The 14,732-nt window shown below is 44.7% G+C and overlaps 1 protein-coding gene across 18 annotated transcripts in view; it reads left to right on the top strand.

The window, feature by feature from the left end:
• The window catches only part of ERI3 (ERI1 exoribonuclease family member 3), a 126,363-nt gene that overhangs the window by 21,759 nt on the left and 89,872 nt on the right, over positions 1 to 14,732 (top strand). For all 18 annotated transcript variants that reach the window (XR_006742204.1, XR_004989074.1, XM_036444430.2 and 15 more), the window contains one exon: positions 12,226 to 12,342. Coding sequence is in view for 16 of the 18 variants with exons in the window: in XM_036444430.2 (XP_036300323.1) it covers positions 12,226 to 12,342 (117 nt within the window). In the remaining 2 variants the exon portion in view is untranslated. The remainder of the gene's footprint in view (positions 1 to 12,225; positions 12,343 to 14,732) is intronic.

Below are 14,732 nucleotides of genomic sequence, written 5' to 3'. Positions count from 1 at the left end.
GATAGATGTTTCATTATTCTAACTGGTTGCTTATAGCTCATTTCTTTAGTTCCCAGGAATCAATTGGCCTTATCCAGCATTTTGCAGTTTGGGTTCCTCTGCCCTTCCTTCTAGGCAGCTTTGTTGGCCAGGACCTACGTTAACCTCTTTTGCCTCTTGATCCTACATGGTTCACATCTGGTTCATGGGAAAACTTTTTTCAATTATTTGCTTCAACAAAGTCTGAGCATTCAGACCTACCCCAATTTGCTTTGCTGCCAGGCTATGTTGGTATTCTCACCCACACACAAATCAGTCCCTGATCCTCAAGACTTCTTAATCATAGAAACACATTTTAAGTCTTGTGAGTGGTTCTGTAAGAACTTCCCTGCCTGGATAAGCTTCAAGTAAAAGTTTATCTGGGGTGATCGGCTTTTTATTTCTGATGCACATGATCTGTCCCTTACTCTTGACTGGTCACAGAGCTTAGGCTCACAGTCTTTCGTGATTGGTTAATTTAAAGGAAGGGGTTGACCTTTGCTGTTTCAAATTGGCGGCCCGCAGGGGAGCTGCAAGTCACGGGAGCCAAAATGGCGGCTGCCTAAACTCCCTTCTTTGGCAGAAAAGATTACTTGTTTATTCTCACAGTGGGACCAGCAATTTTCCTTGGGAGCACTGAGTCACTGGTAACAAAATCACCACATAATTTAATGAAAATCAAGAAGCATTATCTCCGTACTCCCAGCCTCTTATTATCCTGGGGGCCTCCCCAAGGCTGAGACAGCTCTTGGAATGTAGATTTTGTTAGACACTGGAATAAGGTTGGTGGTGGGCAAGAGCTCTAAAAGAATAGGGCCATTGACAAATGGTGAATGAAATCAGGGACTGTAAACTAATGGTGACACTGGACTGCCTTTTAAGGTTTTTGTTGGCCATGACGAAACCAATGAAGTGGGCAAAGGAATGGAGAGGACCTTATTGTAATCTCCTAAGAAGCAATGAAAATGCCTCTTTTTACACTGGATAGCAACTTCAAGCTCTATGTTAGATGCTGGGGATATAAAGACAACTAAAAAATGGTCCCTACCCTCAAGGAGCTCATATTTGAGGAGAGTAGACACTGGTTAGCAGTATGAAAACTGCGATCACATAGGGAAGTCCTGAGTACAGTGAGGCACAAGGGAGGCGATTGATCAACCCTGCTTGCAGTGTAGAGAAGGGTCGCCTAGACTTCCTGGTAAGAGAAACTTAGGAGGCTGGCGAGGGTGGGGTTGGTCTCAGCTTCTCAGAATTATTGCAAAAGGCGCTCACAGAATCAGCCAGGAGGGATCGACCTATGTCTGAAAACACTGACTTGAATTGCAGACTTGTCTATGGGAATATGGAAAATGAGGAAGAGCGAGGATGAAGACTTTGAACCTGGCAAATATTTCACCATTTGGTTAGCAGGTTTATCTGTATTAGTTACATGGTATTTCTCACATTCAAGGTATAAGATTTTATTGGGGGGCTATGAGTGAGAATTCAAAGGCTAGAAGAGGTTTAAGAGAATTTAGCCAATAAAATGGGGGCAAAAAGGGTGAAGGTCTGTAGAAATATGTGACCTAAGGCTCTGAGGCCCTGAGACATCCTCATGGCAGTTTCATCTGACGCCTGAGCTGCCGTTGAAGGCAGCGCTGAGTTGGGCTGCTGGGTCTAGAGAGAAGCAAGGGCTGGATAATGACAAGACACCCCACTCCCACCTCCGAAAGTACTGGCTTTTTGCATCTGGATCTGTTAGGCATCCCTCGGGAAGACCCACCCTCCATAGATCAGGGAGGTTTATACCCTTCACACAGACAAACGGTTGGGAAGGAAGGATTAATGAAGAGGCAGGAGGCCTGGGTAACTAGGGAGGATTTGCTGCAGCAGAGATGACAGGCGGGGGTGGGGGTGGGGGGTTGGGAGGGGTTTGCGCTCTCCCTCTGAGTAGCCGCAACAGGTACCCAACCATAGAGAGAAAGCCAGCAGGTCAGGAAGGGGTGATGGGGAGGTGAAATCCAGAGGAATAGTTAAGCCCACAGGCTTCATTTTTCCCTGTTCCCCCATTCTGTCTTGTTTGTTTTTTTTCTCCCCAGTATTGATTACATTTCTTACTTTGTAGACTGATTTCAGTTGTTTGACACGAGGAAACTGATGTTAGGAGATGCTTTCTCCATCTCTGTGTCTTGTTGGGGAAAAGGATCCTACATCATTTTGATTAAGATGCCATTGGGATGATTATTTTTTATTCTTTTATCCTGGGTGTTCACAATACTTTAAAAGCTGCCACAGTCATACGTTTATGTGATGTTTTGAGCCCTAGCTGTGAAAATTGAGTCATTGCCTAAAAAAGCCTGAAATAAGAGTGTGTTCCCAGATTGGCACAAGCCCCCCAGGCTGGCAGGTCTGCAGCAGAAGGGTGAGCAGGATGGGGCAGGCAGAGATGGGTTTGTGTGTACTGAGTGCTGCTACAGGCAAAGCCCTGTTAGGTGGTAGGAGAATAAAAAAGGAGGCAAGTAGACTCTGGAGGAGAGGCAGACACAGGGAATCTTTCAATCTGGAGAAGAGGTACCTTGGGATGAGTTGCTGTTTTAGTCCCATCCTTGTATGTAGTTGGCCAGTGGAGGATCTTGGTCTGTGGGCAGCAAACAGATCTGCTACATGAGTGCTCCACTTCTGCTCCAGTGCTGTGATCAGGTCTAGTCCTGGGGAGGCTCTGCTAGCCAAGGCTTGGTCTGAGACTGAATGCTGGCAGAGGCTCTTAGTGGGAAAGCCGAAGTTGCTGAAAGGAAAGGAACTTGCAGAGTTCACATTGAGGTTGGGGCCAAAGTTGGTGAGCCAGAATAGGAAGTGTGAATGTATTGTTGAGTGGAAGGGAAGAAACGAAAATAGACATTGTAAGCCAGATTTCATGGGAATAGAGGAGAAAGTGTTCCAAGGAGTTAAAAATGGACTTAGGGAAACTGATTAGGAGGCATTATTTGAAAGAGATGTTAGTGGAGTGAACTAAGGTGATGACGGAGGGAAGTTATGTGTTGGGAAAGAAATGAGCTTGAGAACCATGCTCTTAATAGCTCATAGCTCCTGTGTGTCCTAGTGGGCTCCTGGGACTCAGTGGTGCTAAGAGATTTGGTAAGGAGTGCAGTGTGGAACATAGGGTTGCTGCAAATGGGGTGCTCTGAGCTGAAGATCCATATACACAAGAACTGATTTAGGTGAGTTCCTTAGTGGTGATGTAGGTGGTTACTCCTCTAAGATCTGTTGATGAACTGATTGGACATTGACCAGTGGGAGGGAGGTAATGGTGATTATATAATAGGATGATAACTGGCCAGAAAGCTTGGAATCTTGCTCTCTAAAAGTGTGATGCAAACTGAGAATCATGGTTGAGATCATGGTGTTGGAAATGGAATCCAGGGACTATCTGCATTGTTCACAGGTTTTTCTACCCAGCACTAGCAAGCAGCATTTGAATGAAAAGAGATTCGATGAACTGAAAGGGACTGGTAGTTAGTTGAGGATGGAGGAGTCAGAGACTGATGAATGGGATGAAATATGTCATTTTGATACGGTCTACTTTCACATGACTAGAGAAACAGTGCTGGGGCAAGCCTTGAAGTTAATGATGATGGTGTGGAATGTAATAGTTGGTGGTGTTGGTGAGGAGTGCCCAGCTTGGTACCTCAGGATATTGCACAAACTTCAGCGAGCATCAGAATCATCTCCAGGGCTTATTAAAACACAGATTGCTGGCCCTACCCTCAGGGCTCCTGATTCAGAAAGTCTTGGGTAGAGGTCAGTAACTTGCATTTTTATTAAGTTCTTCGTTGATGGGATGCTGCCTGTAAAGGAGCATGTGTTGAGAACTACTGACTGCCTTAGCTTTCTCCTCTATAGAATAGGGCAGTCATTCCTGCCTGCCTTACAGAGATGTGGGATCAAACGAGTCAATGTGTGAGAAAAGTGTTCAATACATTGTGGACAGGATGGCAGTTTGTGTATTGCCTGCTTTACTAGTCAGTGATTTTAAAAATCTGTCATGCTAGCTCGGACATTTCTCTGTCCTGGCATCTGGCTGTCAAGTGTGGACCGAGAAGAGGGAATCTGTGAAACACCTCATGGAAATGTAGTCTTTTGCTACCCCTGGAGCTATGGATGGGGTCCCTGAGCCTCCTGTGGTTCAGGGCCTCCAGAAGCCCAGCCAGCCTCTCTGGGTTCTTATTCAAGTTGCATGATCAGAACCCTCTGTCTGCTTGAATAGACCTGGTCCTGTCTTAATCACCTGTTACTCACCCCCAGCTAGTGGATCTTACTGTATTTGCATTGATTGGGGAAAAATGGCCTTTGTCTAACCAAGCCTCCGATTATTCTTGTGATCTCAAGCATGTTGCATGATCTTTCCCCACCTTGTCAGGTGATTAACAGAACAGGCTTTGGCTGCATATGCCCAGGTCCCAGAATGTGGAATCTGGACCTCCAAAGTGAGTGGAGCTGCATAGACTCTGTTCAAATGAGAAGCTATATAGCAGTGGTTTTCAACCTTCCTAATGCCTTGACCCCCAACGATAAAATTGTTTTCGTTGCTACTTCATAACTGTAATTTTGCTATTGTTATGAATCGTAATGTAAATATCTATGTTTTCCGATGGTCTTAGGCAACCCTGCTAGCGGTTCTCAACCAACCCACAGGTTGAGAACCACTGCTGTACCGCTAGCAGGGTCGCCTAAGACCATCGGAAAACACAGATATTTACATTATGATTCATAACAATAGCAAAATTACAGTTATGAAGTAGCAGTGAAAATAATTTTATAGTTGGGGGTCACCACAACATGAGAAACTGTACTAAAGGGTTGCGCCTTAGGAAGATTGAGAACCACTGCTATATAGATAGCATAGTGGTTCAGGGCATGGGCTCCAGAATTGGACTCTGAATTTGAGACTAGTCTCCACCACCTACTAGCAATATGGCTTGCCTTGGGCAAGTCACTTTTACTCTTTATGCCTCACTTGCCTTATTTGCAAAATGGGGTTAACAATATACCAATCTGTGTCTGGCATGTAACAGCTATATGTGTCAGCTCTTATTAGTAAAATTACTACTACTATTATTCTGACTCATGGCCTCATAGTAAGCTATTGGAGTACAGCAGGTGGCTGGGAGGCAGGCCCTGCTTCTCCAGGGAACAGAGAAGAGCCTGCAGGCCCTCTATCAACATAGTGGACAGAGTCCGACACTACCCAGGAAGGCTTTTGTTTGGTTTTTTCCTTCAGTGGAATGGTAAGTTGGGTTTGGCATCCTTCCACTTCCATGCCCTCCCTTAGTGCTGCCTCCGGCGACCTCTCCTGCACAAAACGTGAAATTTGTTTAAATTAATTTCATGACAAATTGTGGGTACACAGGTAGCTTGAAATAAATTATTTGGTTGTTTGCTGCCCTGAAGGGTGGGCTTCATAGGAGACACTAATATTTGAAGTTATTAACAATTGAATATCTAAAAATGTCTGAACTGAGGCAGATCCAGAGTCATGTGCATGTAGAGGTAGACATGGGCATGCACACCTCTAGACTTTTGGTTTCCTTCATTTATTGGAATTACATATATATTTTTAATTCAGATTTCAGGAAAGTAAATTATCATTCACTGTGTTCCTCTCACAACAAAAAATAGTGGTATTCATTTTCGGCCTCTTTTCTACATTTAAATGTTTTGTAGTCTGTGGGGATGGGTAAAGAGGGACATGTAGGTGAAAAATCAGCCTTTTAAAGCTCCGATTTCTTTACCCTTCCTTGTCCTGAAACTTCGAGCATCAGCTCTCATCTGTCAAAGTGTAAATCAGCAATTAAAACCCAAACAGCCAAATGCCAAAGATGACCCGAAGCACAAAGCAACTGACAAACAAGTCCGGACAAATCGACGGGTAATTTATAAGCTTTGCCCTAAAATCTAATTATTTGGCAATTCGAATTTGCAGCCAGCCAGGGCTCGGCAATAAATTTAACCCGCCATAAATTATTTAGGAGCAGGCTGTGGTGTAAATCAAAACCACGAGTGTTTGTTTAAGAAATAAGCTCCTTGTGCATAAAATGTATTTTCCCCCCCAAAGAAGAAACTGTTGTGCAAACCATGCTCCATTCATTGCCCAGTGCAGCCCTCACTTCTCCCTCTCAGCTTCCCCTCTACACTGTGGCCAGGAGGCTCCTTGATCCCTTGGAGAAAGGACCTGCCTTTGCATGGATGGGACTTTGATCCCAAAACCAAGTATTTGGATAAATCCTGCCTTGTGGTGTGATGCTATTTTTGGATTTTATTAAGACTTTCTGTGGAGGGGCATACGCTTTTTGGAATTTTCTTCAGAAGATGGAGGGAAGGGGTAGATTAGCTGTTACTGTCTGTACAGTGAGGGAATGCAGTTCCTGGGTTGAGAGGGGGAACCCATGAAAAACAGACAAGGACCATAGAACCATCAGCTCAGGCAAAAGAGAATCTGTACTTTGGTTAAAAGTCTGTAAGAACACTATACTATTAAACACTCGGTCCCATTGTCGAGAAATTCCAACTTAAGTCTCACTTAAGTCCCTCCAGCTTAAAATCCTTTTGTTGTTGTTATAAATTCAACTATAATCTTATCACTACAGACACTTTAGTTTAAGGCAGTTTGAATACCCTGTGAGGAACCTATACATTTATTTCTTGTAGCCTGCAGATTGTGGGTGTGAAATGTCATTTGAAATGCTGTTGCTCATCAAGTTTATCTGAGGTTCTTAGTTGAGCAATTAGAAAGCAGCTACATAGAACCTTTACTCCAGCTTAAACCTCCTCTGCTCACTTAAAAAGGTGAGAGAATATTTACTTCTCTCTGTCTTCCCTCCCCTTAAAAAATAGATTTGCAGCTGTCTTTTATTGAGGGAGACAGCAGATATAATTGGTTTAGAACCATGGATACTTTGAAAATCTCACATTCTAAGGCTTTGTCCTTCGGTGTGAAGTTGTGGCCAGTTCCCATCTACCATCAGCTTTTTGGGTTTATGGTGCCCTACTTTCTGACAAGCTAGTGGTGCAGGCAACTTCTAGATTGTGTAGAGTGACCAACTGTCCCAATTTTAGCCCTGAAGATCCTGTGTTCCAGGAAACCCTTGGTCTGGACAAACAGAAAGCTGGGACATTGGTGGTTTTTAGCAGTTGAGGGAGGATAAGAAGCCACTTAGAGATGAGAGGCAGGGGATCAGATAGAAAGTGCTTTGGAGCATTCCATGTTGGGGTTTGAATTCTGGCTTACCATCTTTGTCACCTTAGGTAGATCACCACTCTGGTCCTACAGAGAGCTTGGTCAAAGCAGAGTGTTTTCAGTTAGAGCCATGAGCTTGGCTTCTGTCTTGCCATTTATCAGCTCCTACATATGTTTACTCATCAAAAGTTGAGAGTGGCCCTAGCTGGTTTGGCTAAGTGGATAGAACGTCGACTTGTGGACTGAAGGGTCCCGCGTTCAATTCTGATCAAGGGCATGTACCTCAGTTGCAGGATCCTCCTTGGCACAGCCTTGGTTAGGACACATGAAAGAAGCAACCATCAATGTGTTTCTCTTATATCATTATTTATCTCTGTCTTTCTCTCTTCTACTTTCCCTAAAAATCAATGGAAAAATAAATACCCTCAGGTGAGGATTAAAAGAACAAACAACAACAAAAAACCACACAAGAAAAACAAACAAAAAAGTTGGGAGTGAAGTTTGCATGCTAGAATGGAGCTGGGTGCTAGAGATGCAAACTGAATATCTTTCATCTAACAGACTTCTTTCTTTCATCATGGTTCCTGCCCTCCCCGAGCTTGGAACATGCCATCATCTGTGTCATGGCAGCCATAGTGGACGCTCTTTGGTAGCAGTCCGCTAGGACTTTCTTCCTGGATAGTCCACGTTTATTGCTCGGGTAACTTGAGAGTCATCTCTCTTCCTAGGAGATAATAGACTGAGCTCCCTAAAGACTAAAAGAATCAAATCTTTCTTGGCCCTTCAAATTTTGAAAGTTGTTAGTCCTATTCTCTTTAAGTCTCATTTTCTCCATTTGTAGTTCTAGCTCTGTCCCTAACTAGCAATAAAACTTGAGCAAGTGAGAGCTTCTTTTTGGGCCTTCGTTTATTTGTAAAATAGGGATAATAATGATTCCCACTTCATGAGTAGTTAGGGGGATTCTGTGAGATCATTCCTGTTAACATTTAGCAGTGTCTGCCACATAGTAAACAATAGATGGAAGGAACGAAATGATTTCATTTTCCCCACCTCTCCAAGGATGCCCAGACTCTGAGCACCTCATAGAGAGGGGCCACATCTCACTGTATTTACCTGTGTCCACACCTAGCCCCTGCCTGGTAAATAGTAGATGTTTAATAGTATTGATGTATGACCTCATGATGATGATATGACCTATCTTCCAAAATTAATAAGGGTAAAATAAGAAAAATATATTTAAAAGCACACTGTAAACTGAAAAGTCGGACACTAAGATACCTATCTTAGTGCATTATTCATTATTTGTCCATGTATCTGTCCTGCTCATTAGTCTGCGGACTTCTCCAAAGCAGAGACTACATCCTAATTCTAAATCCCGCTCCAACACCTGTAGTGTCTTGCACACAGTCGATGTTCAGGCCGTTTAGTTGAATGCAAATGTAAGGAATTGTGAAACTATTAATAGGGGAGGAAGAGGGCTGGTAAGTGCAAAGTGGTTCTTCTTTCTTTCCTGGCACTACCTTTATTCAAGCAGATACTCAATATTCCTTAAAAAACAAAAACAAAACAACAAAACTTCTTTCTTTCATCATTTTTCATCTTTCTAAGGGAATGATGAAATTGAGTGAGGGGAAAGGGGAAGGGGAAGGAGTAAGTTTTAAGTAACTTTTCAAGCTGGCACTTAAGCACATCTTCATAAGCTCTTGAAATTAATGTGATCAACCTATAATTTTGGGGTAACCTCTGTGAGTTACCCCTCTTTTTTCATGGAGCTGAGGCTGACTTTTTCCTCCTCTCTAGGAGGGTGATAACAAGTGTAAGCACTTCAGTTGGCTCTCTTTCCCCAGGGGTGAAGAAGCCAGCAGCAGGAAAGTTTGAAGACAGAGCTGCAATGGGGAAATCCGCAGGCCAAGTTTTCAGAGAATCTACTGGGGATATTGACTCGGTGCTCGCTGGTCAGAACAAGAGCTGAAGCGCTTACTGTTTTATAATAAATACTAATGAAATTTAGATCCATAATAACATTTCAGATATCTAAAACAAGCCACGTGCTTGTAAAAAAACGAAAAGAGATAAACTTTAAGCCATAAATTCTTGGTAATAGAGGGTTTTTTCCTCTTTGTGTTTGATATATATATTTTTGTTTCCAGAGGAATGTCAACCCCTAATTTCATAATGTATCACGGGCTTAAGAAAATTGAATTTAATAAAAGCCAAAGATGAATGACATCTTTAAAGGTCCCAGCACTTGTCTTTATTAGCAGGACAAACTGCAGGTCTCCAAATACTGCTTCTCTCAAAATGAAAGTTTAAATGAAAAGTACAGTTGTGTCACAGGTTAAATTTCATTGTGGGTCCAGCTAACATTGTTAGGGAGGAGCTGGCTGTATTTGTTTCCTGAGACACCAGGGCAGTCAAACTCACCAGGCTATGGAGCTCTTTCTTGGGGAAGTATTTCTCTGCTTACTGGGAGATGAAAGATACATTAGAAATTTGGGAACCAGATAAGCCTGACTCAGATGCGCCCCACCCCAGAGTTGCTCTTGGAGGCTTTGGAGATCTGAGTTTTCAGAGGGACCAATATGTATGTTGTGTGTGTGTGTGTGTGTGAGTGTGTGTGTGTGCGCGCGCGCGCCTCAACTTTGTTTTTTAGCACAACACTCTTCCACCTGGCCAGTTTCGTAGTGCATTGTGGAGAATGAGAGGCCAGGGAATTGGGGAACATGTGAGAGAAGCATCACCCAGTCTAAGCAGCAGCCTGGGCCTCCTCTCTGTCCCCCTTTGGCTTCAGCCTTGCAGCCTCCCTTCTTTCCTATTTTGAGGGGCTCCTGTCAGTTTTCCCATCTTTGGGGATCACCCCAGAGAGACCAGGCAACCAGAACTGTTTTAGTTTCTCCAACATGAAATCTGACTGGCTTGGTTTGGTCTTCATTTCTGCTGTATGAAGCATTTCTGCTGTATTTCTAAAGCACCCATTTTGGATAAAAATGGGTGCTTTAGAAATAAGCCAGATAATAATGAGTATGTTTAGGGGGCTGGAGGAAGGATATCTGGCGACCCTGGAGATTGCCATTTCTCCTGTCTTTCCTTGTGCTTGTTTCCTGAGTGTTACCAGGTTCAACCATTTCACTGTTGCTTCTTCAGGCTGTCCCTGGACAGAACCAATTTGCCTTGATTTTAGTGATACTGGAAAGGTTCTCTCCAGAATGGGGGACTTGGGATAGGGATGCTCCCGAACTGACTGCTGGGACCACTGGGTGGGCAGATATATATCTCTCTCTCTCTCTTTCTCTCTCTCTCTCTCTCTTTCTCTGTCTCGCGCACTCTCGCTCTCGCTGTCTTGCTCTCTGTAGTGGAGGCCTTTTCCACATGCTAATTTTACTCGGAGGATTTTGCTTTTATTTATTTTTTTATTATTTCCTATTTGTCTCTTCCAGATGTTTTCAGGGCAGTTTTTTTGTGTTGTAAACTAATTCCATTCATGTTTTAAAAATTTATGAAAGCGCTAATAAAAATGTCAAAGTGGTAAAAATGTTAGCTTTTCCTCTGCTTTGATTAAATTTTGCAAACTGTTTTTGAATATTAAAAAGCAATAATTTTTTTTATTCTCTCTGTGCGCCTTCCCTCTTCTCTCTGGTGCGTGTGTGCTCTCTCCTGCCCTCTCCCCCCTCCGGTGCATTCCTCCCTTCCCAGGAGCGATGTATGAGGCTTGCTGCACAGCCAGCCTTCTGCAAGCCTGTTTGCACACCAGGACCTTGGTGCTGTGCATCTCTATTAAATAACGGAGACAAATTAATCTTGGAGACACCAAACAAATTGTCACTCCTCCTTCTCTTCCATTACGTTCCAGTGGACTGGGAAGGGCTGGTTAAGCGATTTGGGGTGGGCGAGCTGCCTACGGGGAGGGCTTGCTGAAAGAAAGGTGGGAGGCAGTAGCTCTTATTACTCTTACTCAGTTTTTGCCTTTTTACTATCCCCTTTGGCTTTATTATGTTTTGTTGTTATTGTTTTTGTAAAAACTAATAAAACTCCTCAGCTCTGTTTAAACTTCATATATAGGAGCCTGTGCATCGGTCTGATGGCTGGACATTCAGGCCCCTTCCAGGGTAGGGACCTGGCTCAGGGGAAGTAAAGGCCCCCTTTTAGGAGTTCCAGTGAACCACTTGCTAGAGAACCACTTGGGGAAACTGGGGCAGATTGTTCTAGTGTCTACCTTCTCCTTTCCAGAGACAACAGGTATGGGTCATGTGTCCAGTCCCTGGAACTTGTGAGCGTATTCACAGTGGGAGGGTTAGGACTTGACTGAGTTTGCATCATCTCAGTCTTGGTTTGGCCTAGCAGGAGGTAATGAGTTCAAAACACTCCCTCATTCTTAACTCTGAGTTATTATTTGAAACTAGAGGCCCAGTGCATGAAATTCGTGCATGGAGGGTGGGGGTCCCCTCAACCCAGCCTGCATCCTCTCCAATCTAGGACATCCCTCTCACAGTCCGGGACTGCTGGCTCCTAACTGCTCAACTGCCTGCCTGCCTGCCTACCTGATCACCCCTAACTGCCCCCTGCTGGCCTGGTAACTCCCAAGTGTCCCCCTGCTGGCCTGGTTGCCCCCAACTGCCCCCCCTCCTCTGCGCAGCCTGGTTGCCCCAAGCTGCCCCCCTGCCCCCGCACCAACCTACATGCCCCTTGGCCCCCCCCACCCCTGCTGGCCTGGTCATTCCTAACTGCCCCCCCCCCTGCTGGCCTAATGGCCCCTAAACTGCCTCCTTCCAGCCTGGTCATCCCCAATCGCCCCTCTGCCAGCCTGTTTGGCCCAGACAGCCTGCTCTTCAATCATCCCTCACTAACCCCCCTGCTGGCCTCGTCACCCCACCCAGCCTGAGTTCAGTCGTCCATCCAGTTGTTTCGGTTGGTCGTGACAGCCCCTGGCTTTTTATATATTAGGGTGGTTGATTTAAAAACAAACAAACACTTCTAATGTGTATTTGCCATTCCAGGAAATCATCGAGTTCCCCATCCTGAAGCTAAATGGCCGGACTATGGAGATTGAGTCTACTTTTCACATGTATGTCCAGCCCGTAATCCATCCACAGCTTACTCCCTTCTGCACAGAGGTAAGGGCCCTGGAGGTGGCAGCAATGGCCACTGGGGCAGGAGCTTTTGGGTCATTGGTATATAGGCTCATTAGGGAAAGTTAGGTCTTATCAGCAGTTAAGGCTGGTGCACGTTGGACCCAGCAGTTGGCTCTTTACAAAGTCAGCCACTCCATTTGGGCCACTCTGGTCATTGGAGATCCAGGGAGAACAGTGGAACAATCTGTCCCAGTTTTCCCAAACTTTTCCCTTTCTTGTAATCCCTACCCTTCCTGGTGACTGGGCAGTAGGAGTCAAGGAGCAGGATGGTGCTTCTGGGCTCAAATTCCTTCAGTTTGATTTCCCTTAGGATCCCTTGTCAAGAGGTGAAGATTTCAGCTTCTTAGAAGGAGAGGTTCGGGGTTTCTTAGCTTTCTGGTGATGCTTCTCTGTCCTGAGGAAAACAGCCCTATGTGAAACATCAGTTGAGTTTGTAGGAAGCACACCATCACCGAGGAAAGAGAAGGGCAATCCAGTGCGGGTATGAGCATAGCCTGGCCAAGGTTGAAATGTCCTTATCCTTGTCCTAGGCTGGTACTGTACTCAGCCACCTTGTCAGCAGGCTAGCATTGGCCCCATTTTCCAGTCTGGGAAACCGAGATCTTAAATATGCTTGTGGGAGGCTCAAATGAGCTCTTGGCGGAGAGGCCCCCTTAAGAGTTCTGACTCATGACTATTCGGAGAGCCTTTTGTGCCTGCTCTCCCCTGGGATGAGTTATGTTATGCTCTGTGGTGGTCACAGGCTGTGGTGAAATCACAAGAATGGTCAAAAATATGTAGTAACAGGTGATGGGGGAACATGAGTGTTTCCAGAATCCTTTCAGAATTTGGGGCTGGGATACATGAAGACTTTGTGCCTTCATTTAGAGGCCGACTTTTACATATGAGTGAAACAGGAGGAATCAAGTTCTTGAGAAACTCCGAAACAATCTTGGTTGGAGGAAGCTGGGGAAGGGCCTGCCTGCCATGGTGGGAGGGCCCAGATATGGGGTTCAGAGGGTCATTCCTGGGTTTGATGCCAGTGTTTGCTGCCTAACTCAGGTGAGCCTTTTGTTGCAGGCCTCCGCCTGCCAAGGTGTCTAGTCTCTCAAGTCTTTTGTTGTTCCAGCTAATGACGTTGAGGTTCTTTCTCTTTTTTGGGGTCTACTGTTTTTTCCCCCTTCCCTGAGAATAACCTATGCCACCAGAGGATACCAATTGTCTTTTTTGCCCCTTTTGAAAAATCAACATTTTAATGATGATGAAAATCCCCTTCCTTAGAGGAGGAGAGGGAAAACTTTCCTTAAACTAGCTAGTTACCTGAGCCCTCCATGGGCCTGAAAGTGTAGTATCCTCTGTCCTTCTCTTCCTCCCCTCTGTGTGTAACTTCCCCTTGGGGGATCCAGCTCCGGCAAGGCTGCGTGGCATAGACAAGGAGGCCCAGATTTGTCAAGCTTGCTGCCTGTTTAGGACTGGAGCAGAGCACTGCCTGGGCAAGAGTAGATGCTCGATAGTATTGGGAAAAGGGGTTTTTTAGAGTAGGGCTGCTGCCTTTTTTTTTTTTTTTTTTTTTTTTTTTTTGAGTGGGGAGGGATTGTTGGATTATGATGAAAACTTCTAGAAAGTTTCACTCAAGGACATATATATACATCATTTGGATGGTACCCTGTTTCCCCGGAAATAAGGGGAAAGTGTCTTATATTAATTTTTGCTCCCAAAGATGCGCTAGGTCTCATTTTCAGGAGATGTCTTATTTTTCCATGAAGAAGAATACGGTAAACATTTATTGTTAAATGAAAATAAAGGAAATTTTTTACCTGTATACGGTACGGTAGTACGGTAGTTGTCAACACAAACCAGACAAACTGTGAATCCTACAGTATCAAGAATGTATTCATTTATTCAGTGACAATCATGTCATCATCTTCTGGAACATCATCATAACAATCCAATTCCTGAATTTCCTGGTGAATTTCTTGTGACTCCATTTCTTTCAGAATCAGTGGACCAAATCTCTCATGTTTAGCCTAGAGGGGGCCTTATTTTGGGGGGGATGCCTTATATTTCACTCAGAAGGAAACCTGTAAGTAGGTCTTATTTTCGGGGAAACACGGTAGTAGGCACGGTGGTGTTGGGAGATCCTTATTGTGAGTATGAAAGTGTGGCAGGCTTCCAGAGCTCAAAACTCTCCCTGACATGGTCCCTGCCTTTTTGTCCAGCCTCATATCTCCCAGCTTCATCTTCCCCTCACTTCCCTCATCCAAACGTCACCCTCTCACAGTCTGCCTCTGCACATGATGGTCCTTTGCCTGGGTGATGCTCCCTCTCTCCTCCCCCAGCCCTACTTGTCCCCTAAGACTGTGTTCAGTGAAGGTTGGGTTGTGTTCACCCCA

The sequence above is a fragment of the Pipistrellus kuhlii genome, unplaced genomic scaffold (assembly GCF_014108245.1).
Source record: "Pipistrellus kuhlii isolate mPipKuh1 unplaced genomic scaffold, mPipKuh1.p scaffold_m20_p_2, whole genome shotgun sequence".
Classification (NCBI taxonomy): Eukaryota; Metazoa; Chordata; class Mammalia; order Chiroptera; family Vespertilionidae; genus Pipistrellus; species Pipistrellus kuhlii.
The sequence above is the reverse complement of the archived record's forward strand: the minus strand, read 5'-3'. Positions and strand labels throughout refer to the sequence as shown.